Source organism: Chrysochloris asiatica, unplaced genomic scaffold, assembly GCF_000296735.1.
Source record: "Chrysochloris asiatica unplaced genomic scaffold, ChrAsi1.0 scaffold00004, whole genome shotgun sequence".
NCBI lineage: Eukaryota > Metazoa > Chordata > Mammalia > Afrosoricida > Chrysochloridae > Chrysochloris > Chrysochloris asiatica.
Window position 1 is genome coordinate 16,994,725 of NW_006408522.1, and position 14,763 is coordinate 17,009,487.

Consider the following 14,763-nt stretch of genomic DNA (forward strand, 5'->3'; position numbering starts at 1 on the left):
GAGATGGATTGGCAAAGTGGCATCATCAATGGGCTCAATCATGGCAACAATTGTAAGGTTGGCCCAGGACTGGGCAATGTTTCATTCTGTTGTGTATAGGGTCGCTATGAGTCGGAACGGACTCGATGGCACCTAATGACAACAACAATGCTTAAAAAAAAAAAAAAATCCAAAGTAAATTCCATTTGAGTCCTTTCCAACTCATGGTGACTCCATCTGTAGAGAGACAAAAACAAACAAAACCCCCAAACAAAACAGGTGACATGAAGCCAAGTTCAGAAGGTGGCGCAGGGGCAAGTTTCACTTACATGAAGTAAGAGTGGTAAAGCCTCCTCTGCACCTCTGTGCTTGCATTAAGCACCAGCGTGTTTAGTTTGCTTGTTTTCCCTACGTGGCCGCCAGGAGGCGCTGCCACGTTTCTACGGAGTATCAGAAGTCGAGAACGGGAGAAGGACTGTCGCCTCAGCTTGTGTCAGGGACTGAGTGAATCACTTCCTGCGACAGGGCTACGTCACTTCCTTTCAAGCTAGGCGTTTGGCTGCTGGATACTCACGCTGGGCCAACATGCGTATCGAGAAGTGTTACTTCTGTTCGGGACCCATCTACCCGGGTCATGGCATGATGTTTGTCCGCAACGATTGCAAGGTGAGGTGTCCGAGACTGGTGCGCGCCCCGCCGCATCCCGCAAGCCGGTGCCCAAGCCCGCCGGCCTGCGGAGTTTGTCGCCGATTTTCGGCGATCCTCCTCGGAGAGAGTGCTTCGGAACGAACTCCGGCCTAGACCTTCGTCTGGGGTGGGGGGTTTTCTGGCCGTCGTCCCGAAGGGAGCTCATCGTCGGCTGTAGTTGGAACCGGCTCTGCTAGGGCAGTTCCGCCACTGTTACGTGGGCCCAGTGTTTGAATTCAGGAAACTGATTAGTACCTGCCCAGTCACACATTCCCGAAGATTATAAAATGTAGGGCTGTACGCACTCTGGTGGTGGTGGTTATGTGCCGTGGAGTCGTTCCGACTCATAGCGACCCTGTACACGGTTTCCGAGGCTGTGAATCTTTACGGGAGCAGAAAGCCTCATCTTTCTCCCACGGAACAGCTGGTAGTTTTGAACTGCTCACCTTGTGGTTCGCAGCCCGATTCGTAACCACTACACTACCAGAGCATTGTATTGGGCTTGAAAGAAATGTCAGTATGTGGTGTAATTGTTGTCAAGTGCCATCAAGTCGATTCTGACCCATAGCGACCCTGTATAGGGTTTCCAGGGAGCACCTTGAACCGCCGACCTTGCAGTTCAAACGGCTTTGCTGCAAAGTGTTAGGGGAACACAGATGGAGAGGTGTAATGTTCTTGGAGGTGAATTCGGGGGAGTTGTATATGAAAAGACTCAAATGACATTTGTTCCGGGTCTTGAAATTAGAGTAAGAAAGGAAGGAGAGTCTAATCTGTGGAAGGAAAGTGAACAGTGGCAAGAAAGGAACCATTGATGTCTCTTTATTTAAGAAGTGGTGACTGAATTGTAGAAGATCATGGAGGCTTGTTGGGTGGTCGGCTCCACTCTTAACCAACGAAACAAATACTGCTGGGCCCTCGACCATCCTCACAATCTTGATTAGTTGCAGCCATTGTGTCAATCCCCCATTTTGAGGCTTTTCCTCTGATTCTGTATTTGCTGTCCTTTATTAGGGACTTGCTCCTCCTGACAACGTGTCCAAAGTACATGGGATGAAGTCTTGTCATCCTCACTTTTAAGGAGCATTCTGACTGTACTACTTCTAAGACAGATTTCTTTTTTCTTCTGGCAGTCCAGGATGTATTCAGTATTCTTCACCAACACCATTAGTCAAATCTGTCAAGCGTTCTTTTGTCTTGCTCATTCATTGCGCAGCTTTCACATGCATATAAGATCACTGGAAATGCTATGGATTGGGTTAGGTGCATCTTAGTCCTCCAGGTGACATATTTGTTATTTCGTTTTAAACCAAGAGAGCCTTTTACAGCAGATTTGCCCAGTGCAATAATACATTGTTTGATTTCTTGACAGCTGCTCCCCTTGTGGATCCAAGTAAAATGAAATCCTTCACAACTTCAGTTTTTTCTCTGTTTATCATGGTATTGCTTATTAGAGGCAAGTACTGTAAGTACAAGGGTGCACGGTGACGCTAAGAAAAGCCTTGTACTACTAACCCACAGGGCCAGTAGTTTGAGTCTACCAGCTGCTGTGTGGGAGAAAGATGGGACTTCTATTCCTGTAAAAATATACAGCATTAGAAACTTTATACAGGGTCGTTATGAGTTGGAACCAATTCGATGGTACACAACAATAAATACAAACACAATAGGGCTTTGTTGTTGTTATGTGCTGTGGAGTCAGTTCTGATTCATAACGATCCTGTACCAGGTTTCCAAGGCTGCTGTAAATCTTTACGGGAGCAGAAAGCCTCATCTTTCTCCCGCAGAACAGCTGGTAGTTTCGAACTGTTGACCTTAAGGTTCACAGCCCGATTTGTAACCACTATGCTACCAGAGCTCCTTACAATAGGGCTATAAATATATTAATATAGGGTTTTGAAAGACTATGAATGATATATGTTTGCTGTCTCCTATCAGCATAAATTCCATCCCTCCCCCAACTTTTTTAACAACAACAACAACACAGATTTGGCCTTATATTTGTTTCTGAAATCACTGGCTGCTTGTTTCCACCAGATTTATTGAATTCACGTCTTTAGGAATTGGGGAAGAGGATCTGCAAACTATTTAACAAGATGATTTTGACATACCAAGGAATTATAATTCGTATGTCATTGCTTTATATCTCTAGTATTGTCAGAAGGCATTGGCCTTAGTAAATTAGGAGCAAGGGTTCTTACTGAAAGTGAGCAACCAAAACTGTGAACTTCAAGTAGAAGATTTTGAATAACTGCTCTTGGGAACATAATAAGAAATGTATAGGAAGTGAACCAAAGGATTGCCAGGGTGAGCACGCTTTCATGCTGGGCAGTATGGCTTTGATAGGATTTTTGCCCACCAGTGTTTTTCAGCTGGACAGGTATTGGAATTAGAAGAATACATCGTGGGAACAGTTTAGAGTTTTCATCTGGCAGACACACTGGAAGTTGAGTGTGATGAGGTACTGCTAGCAGGGACTGTGAAATTGACTAAACAGCTTTGCTAATGAAGACAAATGGATCCAACAAAGTGTTGGCTGAAGGAAATAAGAGATAAGAGGCTTTGAAGCATGGAAGAAAAACAAGTATCTCATTTTTTCTATGTTAATGCTTCTCAAATTCCCTTAGGCCCAAATCTGAGTTTTCAACTGGCTAGGGAAATCCTGCCTGTACCTAATGTTGAGCTCACTCGAAGAAAATTCTTTATTTTCTCAAGTCTTTCTGCCTTCTGAATTATACATTTCTGCTAGAAACTTGAAAGTCATCTTTGAATCTTTACCTTTTGTGTCGAGGTATCAAAGTTCTCTTATTTCTGTGGCTAAAAGGATAGTGTAGCCTTTGCTCTTTCTGCCCTCTTGCAGTTGTTTCGGATAGGTGGTAGTATACCGTGGAGTCGGTTCCGACTCATAGCAACCCTGTATAGAGTTTCTGCGGCTGTAAATCTTCATGGGAGCAGAAAGCCTCATCTTCCTCACGCACAACCTCCCTAGTAACCTTAAGGTTGTCAGCCCGACTTGTAACTACTATGCTATGCTATGAGAGGCTCCTTGAAGATGATGATATGGGAGTAGATATATAAAACTTTCATCCCATTTATATCCCAGTATGATCATGTGCTGTCTTTGTTGTAAAATGAGGTTATCACAATTCTACCAATTTTCGTTTCTCAAGGTGGGACACCATATTTTATCTTTCTATCGTTAGTATAAATAACATCAGGCACATAGTTGATATTCCTTATTTGGTGATTGAATCATTTCACTTTTTCAGGGACTCTGGTCTCTTCTGCACTTTTTAGATATCACCTATCAGACCTGGTGTTCAACTAGAATTTGCTGTAACTTCCCATTGACTCTAATTGGAATTGAGACCCAGGACAAGTGCAAGTCTTTCATTTAGATAGATTCTAAACATGGAGATTTGTCTAGGGATTATCTAAACCCCAAACCCACTGCCATCCACTCTATTCTGATTCACGGCAATCTTATTGGGGTTTCCCGAGGCTGTAAATCTTCAGCAGTTGAAAGCCTCTTATTTCTCCCTCAGAGCAGTTGGTGGGTTTAAACCACTGGCCGTGCAGTTAACAGTCCAGTGCTTGTCCTACAGTTCCACGAGGACTCCTTGGTGAATTATCTAGTGTGTAATAAATTTAGGCTTCTCTTAACGAGGTAATATAATAAGACTTTGGCTGCAAATATCAAAATACTAATAAAATTTGCTGATCTTGATTTCATAGTCTCCTTGAGACTACAGTAGTTTTTATGTTTTCTAGTTGTTGAAATTAAATCAAGAATGTAGCCATGCTTTCACTTAAATTGTTTAGGAGAAGGTTTTCCAGGGGGGGCCCAGGTGAGATTAGACAGTTACTGTTTCCAGGAGAACTTGCCCCCCCCTTTGTATGATCTACTTGAAATCCTCTCGCTAGAACAAAGTGTATCAGAGCCTGTGAGCCTGTCCACAGGATTGCTGTTATTGGGTGCTAATGAGGCAGTTTTCAACTCCGAGTGACTGGTGGAACTGAGGAGAATTGCCCCATTGGTTTTCTGGCTGTAATCTTTATAGAAGGCAGATGTTATCCCACAGAGCTGTTGGGTGAATTCAGACTGCCAACCTTTTGGCTAGTAGTAAAGTGCTTAACTACTGCGTTAGTGTGCCTTTCCACAGGCACACTTAGTTTGAAATGTTAAACTGATCTTTGTCGTACTTTGTTATGAGTTATGCCTTTGATGTAAGAAAATTCGATTATTTTGTCAAGATCCATAAACCCCAAATAATTACTTTTTCTCTTCAGGTTTCCTCCAGTAACACACACACATACACACACATAAAATGTTGTTTTGTAGTATCAGGTTGATTCTCACTTCTGGCAACCCCATATGACAGAGTAGAACTGCTTTATATAGGGTTCACTAGGCTATAAATCTTTATGGGAGCAGATTGTGAGGTCTTTTCCACTGAGTGGGTTCAAACTGCTGACCTTCATGTTTGCAGCTGAGAGCATAACCATTGAATAACCAGGACTCGTTAACATTACAAAGTACAAAAGAAATTTTAAAAGCGCTTTTGACTTACAAGTCCTAATAAGCTATTTGGAGTCCTGGTGTGGCATTGTGGGTTAAAGCGCGGTTCGAGGTCACCAGCTGCTCTTTGGAAACCCTATATAGGCTCACTATGAGTCAGAACTGACTTGATGGCACTTAACAACAATAGACTGTTTGGGAGTAATAGTAGAGTGGTGGGTTATGTGTGGGGCTGTTAACTGCAGGGTCAGCAGTTTGACTCCACCAGCTACTCCATGGGAGAGGCTTTCTGCTCCTGTAAAGATTTGGAACCCGCTCAATGGCAAACAACAACAGGCTACTTCAGGGATACATTGAAGGGTCACTATTAGAGGATCAGCTCTTTCAGCATGAAGAGCCCTAGCAATAATGACTCTTCCTTGTTTTTGTTGTTGTGATGTGCCGTGGAGTGGGTTCTGACTCATAGCAACCCTGTGCAGGGTTTCTGAGGCTGTAAATCTTTACGGGAGCAGACAGCCTCATCTTTCTCCCGCGGAGCAGCTGGTAGTTTTGAACTGCTGACTGTGAGATTAGCAGCCCGATTCATAACCACTATGCTACCAGAGCTCCAATGACTCTTCCTAGCAGATCTTTAATACATAGTGTAGAAAACTGATTTGTTGATAGATTTAATTGCTTTAAAATTAAGTTTAACTTTTAATAAGAAAGATGGAAATGATCAAAGGAGAACCTTAAATGGTTGTTTGAAACTTTTATCCCCACTGAGATGAATAGAAGTGAAATTTTAAATTGCCCTGAATTGGAAAGAGACTCTAAATGACTCTCCTTAAAATTATTCCCTTTATTTAAAATCATTAAAAGGTTTTATTGTTATTCTATAAAATGATTAGTAGTATTTAATGATTTGGGGGGCTGTTAGCCTTTATTTGGGATGATGGCTGAGAGCCAAAATAGTTCAATTTCCACTTAATCTTACACATCTCACCTGTTTCGGTCTGAGGTTGTGCGTAGGTAGAAGGCATTGTGCTGGAGAACCAGCGTTGTTTCTCTGACTTTACAGTATTTTTTGTCTGATGGAGGTAACATCTTGCAGTAGAAAACCTTTAATCATTGTAATTTTTAAATTTTTTTGTAGGTGTTCAGATTCTGCAAATCCAAATGTCATAAAAACTTTAAGAAGAAGCGCAATCCTCGCAAGGTCAGGTGGACTAAAGCATTCCGGAAAGCAGCTGGTAAAGAGCTGACGGTGGTGAGTAACGTTACTACAGAGGTCACGTGGAGGGGAAGCTTCCTACGCGTGTGTGGTTGAACATGCTGAACTCTGCTGAGAAAGAGAATATGTTTGAGACACGGATCTGCTCTACCTCTTAAAGCCATCTCTTTCTGTCTCTGTTTCCTCTACAGGATAATTCATTTGAATTTGAAAAACGTAGAAACGAACCTGTCAAATACCAGCGAGAGCTATGGAATAAAACTAGTAAGTCACGAAAATACCAGGAATTTTCAAGAGAGACTGACTTGGGATATGGCTTAACTTTAATGCCAGTTGTTTAAATGTTGATTTTCTTCGCCTTTTTATTTCCTGGCTTTTATTTTACCTTTGTTAATGGTTTTCTAGTATTTGTATCTCTTGCCGTAAGCTGTACCAAATCTTTAGAATTGGTTGGGGCAGGTGTTTGGCCTGCTAACTACAAGACCGGCAGTTCATCAGCTGCTCCATGGGCGAAAGTGAAGCTGTGTGCTCCTATAAATATTTTACACTCTCAGAAACTCTCTGTAGCGTTTCTGTGTGTCGGAATTGACTTGATGGCAGTGAGTTTTGGATATAAATGCAATGTCATTATTAAATTTGCTAATACTTGAAGTGTCCACAATTCAGAGATATATTGTTATGGTTACGTGCAATCTACCTAGTCAGTTTTGACTCATAGTGACCCTGCATATGGCTTTTGAGGCTTTAAATCTTTGTAGGAGTAGAAAGCCTCATTTTTCCCCACAACTGGTGGGAAAAAATTTTTTGCCCCCACGATGAGCTTGTGCTTAGGACCCACTGTGTTCCCTCAGAGATGTATTGTTATTGTTAAGTGCCGTCGAGTCGGTTCTGACCCATAGTGACCCTGTTTAGGGTTTCCAAGGAGCAGCTGGTGAGCTTGAACTACAGGTCTTGTGGTTCAAACTGACTTTGCAATTGAGTGCATTAACCTTTAAGTACCCCCAAACCTGGAGGAAAATAGGGAGAGAATAATTTTTGGTGGGGAGAGTATGTTGTTGTCAGGTGCCATCCAGTCGGGGGAGAGTATAGCATAATCAAAATATAAACAAAACCCAACATAGTTTGCATGATTAAATCACTTTAGGGAAGTAAACCGTGTATTCTACTTACTAGCTTATAAAATTTAGTGCTTAAGTAAAATTTAAAAATACAGCTCTTCGGGTGATAGTTAAAAATTTTCTAACACAATTTCTCGTGAGTTGTTTTCTACTGTAAAACAGCCCCATACCATCAGTTTCTAAGTCTGATCTTTATAGAAGCAGTCAGTCAGGTTTTTGCTCCTGTGGGAGCCTGCTGATGGGTTTGAATTGCTGAGCTTTGGATTAGCAGTCAAATGCTTAAGCACTATGCTACTAGAGCTCCTTAATGAAGTTATAGTCTACTGAAATGAAAGGCAGTAATGTTCAATTTTTGTCTTTTTTCCCCCTGCAGCAGGCTGAGACATTAATGAAGTAAAACTTAGGTTCCTTTAGCTAGCTTATAGAATTGACTATATAGAAAGTCCTAGGCCTTTGGCCCTGCTTTCTCCATCCCCACCCCCCACGACTAAATAGCCTTTGGCTATTTCTAGTATTGACTTAAGAGTTTCCTTACTAGAACTCTAAGGTGTAGAATTCCATGAATTTTATTATCCTGCTATGGCACTTGTAGTAATCACTGGACCACAAGCTGGGTTTGACCAGCAAGATCTGCAATTCAAACTCACCAGCTGCTTCTTGGTAACCATATGCAGAGTCACTATGAGTTGAAACCGTCAGCATGTAACACCACCAACAATAAATCATAAGCAGAACATCCCTTTCAACAGCTTTTCCTTAGTCACAAGACATGAGGGGAGGAATGGAAAAGATGTGGACTTTTGTAGTAGTATTTGACATCCTTTCAAGCTTTGTTTGAGGAGCCTGGGTGACCTAACGTTTAAACCCAGGGAGAAAGACGTGGCAGTGTTGTTGTTGTTGGATGCCATCGAGTCGTTACTGACCCATAGTGACCTTATGCACAGCGGAACGAAACACTGCCCAATCCTGGGCCAACCACCTCACTACTGTTGCCACGCTTGAGTCCATTGATGCTGCCACTTGGCCAATCCATCTCGTTGGGGGTCTTCCCCTTTTTCTCTGACCCTCCACCTTACCAAACATGATATCCTTCTCCAGCGACTGGTCCCTTCTGACGATATGTCCAAAGTATGAGAGATGAAGTTTGGCCTCCAAGGAGCACTCTGGCTGTACTTCTTCCAACATGGATCTCTTGGTTCTTCTGGCAGCCCATGGCACTTTCAATATTCTCCTCCAACACCATAATTCAAATGCATCAATTCTTCTACGGTCTTCCTTATTTACTGTCCATGTCCATTTCACATGCATATTGAGGTTATTGAAAATACCGTGGCTTGAATCAGGTGCACCTTAGTCTTCAAGCTGACATCTTTGTTCTTTCAACACTTTAAAAAGGTCTTGTGCAGCAGATTTGCCTAATGCAATACAATATGTCATCTGATTTCTTGACTGTTGCTTCCATGTGAGTGTTGATAGTTGATCCAAGAAGAATGAAGTCCTTGACAACTTCAGTCTTTTCTCCGTTGATAAGAATGTTGTTTATTGGTCCAATGGTGAGGATTTTTGTTTTCTTGACATTGAGATGTAATCCATACCAAAGGCTGTGCCCTTAGAGCTTCATTAGTAAATGTTTTAAGTCCTCTTTAATTTCAGCAAGCAAGGTTGTATCATCTGCATATCTCAGGTTGTTTAATGAGTCTTCCTCCAATCCTAATGTCACGTTTTTCTTCATAGAACCCAGCTTTGCTCAGCATACAGGTTGAATAAGTATGGTGAAAGAATACAACCTTGTTGCACACCTTTTTTAAGTTTAAACCATTCAGTGTTTCCATGTTCTGTTTGAACAACTGCCTCTTGGTCCATGTACAGATTCCTCATGAGCACAATTAAGTGTTCTAGAATACTCATACTGGCAGTGTTGTCCATAGCTTGTCATGATCCACACAGTCGAAAGCCTTTGCGTAGCCAATAAAGCACAGGTAAACATCTTTCTGGTATTCTCTGCTTTCAGCCAAGATACATGGGACATCAGCAATGATATCCCTCGTTCCACGTCCTCTTCAGAATCCGGCTTGAACCTCTGAAAGTTCGCTGTCAATGTATGACTGTAGCCATTTCTGTATTACCTTTAGCAAAACTTTACTCACATGGGATATCAAAGAGATTGTTTGATGACCTGCATTCTGTTGGGTCACCTCTCTTTGGAATGGGCACAAATATGGATCTCTTCCAATCAGTCGGCCAGATAGTTGTGTTCCAGATTTCTTGGCAGAGATGAATGAGTGCCTCTTGAGCCGCCTCACTTTCTTGAAAGCTTTCCATTTTTATTCCATTAATTCCTGGTGCCTTATTCTTCAGCAATTCTTTCAATGCACCTTGGACTTCCTCCTTCAGTATCATTGGCTCTTGATCATATGCTACCTCTTGAAATAGCTGAACAATAACCATTTCCTTTTGGTACAGTGACTCTGTGTATTCCTTCCATCTTCTCTTGATGCTTCCTGCATCATCCAATAATTTGCCCAGAGAATCTTTCAATAATGAAAGTCCAGGCTTGAATTTTTTCTTAAGTTTTCCCAGCTTGAGAAATGCTGAGTGTGTTCTCCCTTTTTGGTTTTCTGATTCCAGATCTTTGCACATTTTGTTGTAATATTTGGCTTTATCTTCTTGAACTGATCTTTGAAATTTTCTGTTCAGCTCTTGTACCTTCTTGTTTCTTCCATTTGCTTTAGCATCTGTACCTTGGAGAGCAAATTTCAGTGTCTCTTCTGACATCCATTTTGACCTTTTCCCTCTTTCTTGTCTTCTCAGTGACCTTTTGCTTTCTTCCTGTATTATGCTCTTGATGTCATCCCGCAATTCTTCCGGTCTTCTGGTCTTTCGTGTTTAATGTATCAAATCTGTTCTTCAAATGATCTGTAAATTCAGGTGGGGTATATTCAAGGTCATATTTTGGCTCTCGTGGACTTGTTTTCATTTTCTTCAACTTCAGTTTGAATTTGCAGTTCTAAACAGTTCCCAGGTGATGCTGATGTTACTGGTCACCAGATTATACTTATATAAAAAAAAAGTTTTTATTTTGACATGCTTGCAGAAAATTTGTAGAGGTAGACTTCTTTTGGACCCTTCATCTAGCTTTCCCAGAGAGTAACATTTTATTCAATGGGTCCTTTCACCTTCCCTCCCTTCCCCTCCCTCATTTCCTTCCTCCTTCCCTCCCTTCATTCATTCCTTCTCATATAATTGTTTTCTGAATGTTTTTCAGTTGTATACATGATACTCCTTTATCTCTAAATAATGTAGTTATTAAAGTCAAGAAATTAGTATTGATGTAATTATTATCTAATTTTAGATCTGTTTAGATTTCTTCAGTTGTCCCAGTAATATCCTTTATATTAAGAACAGTACATGCCATCTTTCCTTATCTCTTAATCTGGAACACTTTTCAGTTTGTCTGTGTATTTTATAATATTGGCAGTTTTGAAGAAGGTGGGCCAAGTATTGGGTATAAAATCTCCCAGCTGGGTTTTCATTAGCATCCCCAAGAGTGGGCTCATATACTGCCCCTTTGGCAGGTGCCATACAGCACAGAAGTGAGGCTGTGTTGCATGAGGAGACACTTGCTGTCAATTAGTCCCATTCCTGGCACTGATTACTCTGATCCTTGGTTAAGTTAATGTCTTCATGTGTCTCCACTGCAAAGTTGCTATTTTACTCTTTGTATGTATTGTGAGGGATAATTAAAGACACTGTGGATTTACTTTAATTCCTTAAATTAGAGTGGGAGTTGTGCTGACCAATATAGTAGCCACAAGCCAGACAGGCTACCAAGCACCTGAAATGTGTCTGAATGGAGGTATACTTACTGTAAATGTAACATCCACGCCATATTTTGAAGATTTAGTATAAAAAAAAAATGAGGATGCAAATACTCCATGAATCGTTCTTTTATATCCATTACATGTTGAAATATTTTTGATATATTGGGTTAAGCAAAATATATCATTAATATTAATTTCACTTTGTATTTCTTAAAATAATGTACGTATTAGTTAAAAATCGCAAATATGGTTTGTCTTTATGGTGGATGTCTTTGATGTAGAATCTAGAGCATAGCTGAGCTTGGCTCCCTTTCAGCCAATATAAGCATAAGAAGTACTTTGCTAAAATACTTGTTGATGAAACTCATACTGCTTGGATGTGCACAGATTTCTTACTGATCCTTACGAATTTTTTTGTAGTTGATGCAATGAAGAGAGTTGAAGAGATCAAACAGAAGCGCCAAGCTACATTTATAATGAACAGGTATGAATCTTGTGTAAAATAACTATTAGAGAAAGAATTATTAGTAGAAATCTAGAGGCACTAGTTGCTTTTTTTTTGTTTTCATATTTTGTGATAATTTCACATGTAACAAAAACTTTCCAGAATATTGCAAATAATTCTTGTATTCAGTTACCATTTTGCCACATTTATCTGTATCTTTTTTTTTAATGTATAGCATGATGGTGATGTGATGCCCTTTGCTCGTATATGTACTTAAGTGTACATCCTAAAATTAAGAACCATTTTACATAACTATAGGATAGTTATCAAAATCAAGTAATTCTGTGGCCTTGTTACTATTAGAAAATACACATATATTATTTAGATTTTGCCATTTGTTTCAATAATGCCTTTCATCACCAAATGAAATCCTGGTGCATCCATTTTATTTAGCAGTCACACCTCTTTAGTCTACATCACTTTGAAACAATTTCTTATTTTACTTGACGTTGACTTTTTTTAAAGAGTGTAGGTAAGTTATTCTTATATACTATTCTGCATATAAAAATTTGAGCTTTCCCTTATGACCTAGATTCAGGTTAAGACGCTTTAGCAAGACTGTCACAGAAATGATGGTGTGTTCTCATCTGCAGCACCACATGAAGCACGTGATAGCCACTAACTGGTGATGGTAACTCTGCTCACTTGGTTAAAATTGTGTTTGCCAGATTTCACCACTGGAGAGTTACCACTGTTTCCCTTTTTCATGAATACATATTGATGGTGATACATTGAGACTCTACAAAGAAGCTGTTACTTTTCAAACATGTACCCACTAATTTAGCATCCTTTGGAGAGACTATCCTGAATCAGTTATTATTGTGTTTGTTGTCAAATAACTTTTTTCTAATGCTGTCATTTCTTCTACAATGGCTTTTTAATGTAAGAAAGAGCTTTCTTTTTTCCCTTTATTTCATTCATTCATTCTTTGATATCATGCATTCATGGGTTCTTGTAGCATTTAATGGCTTATGATTCTTTGCTGTCTTATTTTGATATTCTAAATGCCCCAGGTTTGGCCAATGGGAACTTCATCAGGTGTGGTCTTGTGTGCTTTGACAAGTCCTCATCATTCGCTGAGTAGTGTCTTACTTTATGCCTACCAAGATGTTTAAGATTCACTCTGACTCCACTCCCCCATCTGGAATTGGCTGTTTCTTCACAGCCAGAGCATTTGTTTTTTCTGTTATAGAAAAGAAGTAGGTTTCCAGCAGCTTGAGAGCTAATCTGTTAGCACTTTTGGTTGAATACCTGTCAGTGCTTTGTGTTTTTGCAACTACTGAATGATTTAAAAAATAGATTGCATAGAAGTTGTTATCTACTTGAGGAGCAATTATCTAGGCACTCCAACAATTTGGAATTGTCTTATGAAATGTAGAGCACAGTAGTGTATATGATAGACATTCATTTTTGAGGCTTGTAATTTTTTAAGTAAAAAAATCATTATGAGTCGAGTTTTTATGGAAGAATTTTATTCATCTATAAGGGCTCAGCAAATGGCTTTACCTTAAATTTGGGGATAATTTGAGAGAACTGAGACACTCTTTGTTCATTTAATGGTGCTCATACTCTGATGGAATGGCGGGAAGAGGGAGAGAGCAAACAGAAGGACAATCACCTATTTCCATTTCCCGTTTTTATGACTAACTTTTGATAAAATGTTTAAAATTCTCTTGTGAATTATTATCTCTGAAAGAAATTGTTTGTTGCTGTTTTTGTTATGTGCCGTGGAGTCGGTTCCGACTCATAGCGACCCTGTACAGGGTTTCCAAGGCTGTAAGTCTTTATGGGAGCAGAAAGCCTCCTCTTTCTCACGTGGAACAGCTGGTAGTTTTGAACTGCTGACCCTGATATTAGCAGCCCGATTCTTAACCACTAGGCTACCAGAGCTCCTTAAAGAAGTTTTAGGAACTGAAATTTTGTCTTGATGTGTTCTATTGTAGGTTAAAGAAAAATAAAGAGTTACAGAAAGTTCAGGACATCAAAGAAGTCAAGCAAAACATCCATCTTATCCGGGCTCCTCTTGCAGGCAAGTATTACATTGCACAGGGGTGTGTGGCTTTAAGTAGGGAGCTAAATTGCAAGGCTTTTGTGATTTGTGTAATTGGATGTCACCTAACTTTTAAGGGTAAGTCTTTTTCATTTAAATATTCCTCTCATTGTACATTTGTGTTGTGACTTGACTTAGAAAAATGTAATTCATTCAGTGTATTTCCCAGTCCCAGTCTATTGTATATGGTGTTTCTTCCCCCGACCTTGTAAAATCTTATATCACACAAGTTAGCTCTCCGAATTCAGCAGATTTGAGTAATTTTAGGTGATTTTTGCTTCATTCCTATTTTGATTAAATGATTACATTTTCTATTAGTAGTTTTCAAATTTTGGTTGGTAAAAGAATTACTTGGGGTTACTTGGTGAAAATACAGAGGTCCTGTCTGTCTGGTCCTCTGTGCGCTTTGTCAGCCTTAGGTGATTACTGAATAACTTATAGTCAGTTATTCAGTACTTTAGGCAGTTAATTTGCATGGTTTCTTTTTTGAGGTGCTAGAAAACTAGTCTTAATCAGCTGGTACTAAGTACATTCTGTTACATCATTTACCAATTTAAGCAAAGAATTTAAAAGGGAAATACTTTCGGTGAAGTTTAGTTGAAAACATAGTTTCTGCATGGTAACATGTTTAGGTATTGGTAAAGGTCAGATTCTGTAACCACATATTGAGTAGATCTGTGTCAAACCCAAGTTATTTTTGTACTAAATTAGATAAAAACAAAGCAGAAAGCCCCCTATAGAATGTGTATAAAGAGTGTGTGGATGATGCAAAGTGACGCCTATAAAGTACCAGGTGTGCGCCATTGTTACTAAGTAACCTTTGAGGTAGGTAGCAGGTATGTGCCATTGTTATTAGTAACCTTTGAGGTAGGTA

The 14,763-nt window shown here is 39.9% G+C and overlaps 1 protein-coding gene across 1 annotated transcript in view; it reads left to right on the plus strand.

The window, feature by feature from the left end:
• Positions 1-437: 437 nt before the first annotated feature.
• Positions 438-14,763, plus strand: part of LOC102833048 (probable ribosome biogenesis protein RLP24-like) — a 15,235-nt gene continuing 909 nt past the window's right edge. Inside the window, exons 1-5 of the mRNA XM_006831630.1 lie at positions 438-645; positions 6,318-6,431; positions 6,587-6,659; positions 11,755-11,818; positions 13,783-13,868. Coding sequence (XP_006831693.1) covers positions 565-645; positions 6,318-6,431; positions 6,587-6,659; positions 11,755-11,818; positions 13,783-13,868 — 418 coding nt within the window. The 5' untranslated portion in view covers positions 438-564. The remainder of the gene's footprint in view (positions 646-6,317; positions 6,432-6,586; positions 6,660-11,754; positions 11,819-13,782; positions 13,869-14,763) is intronic.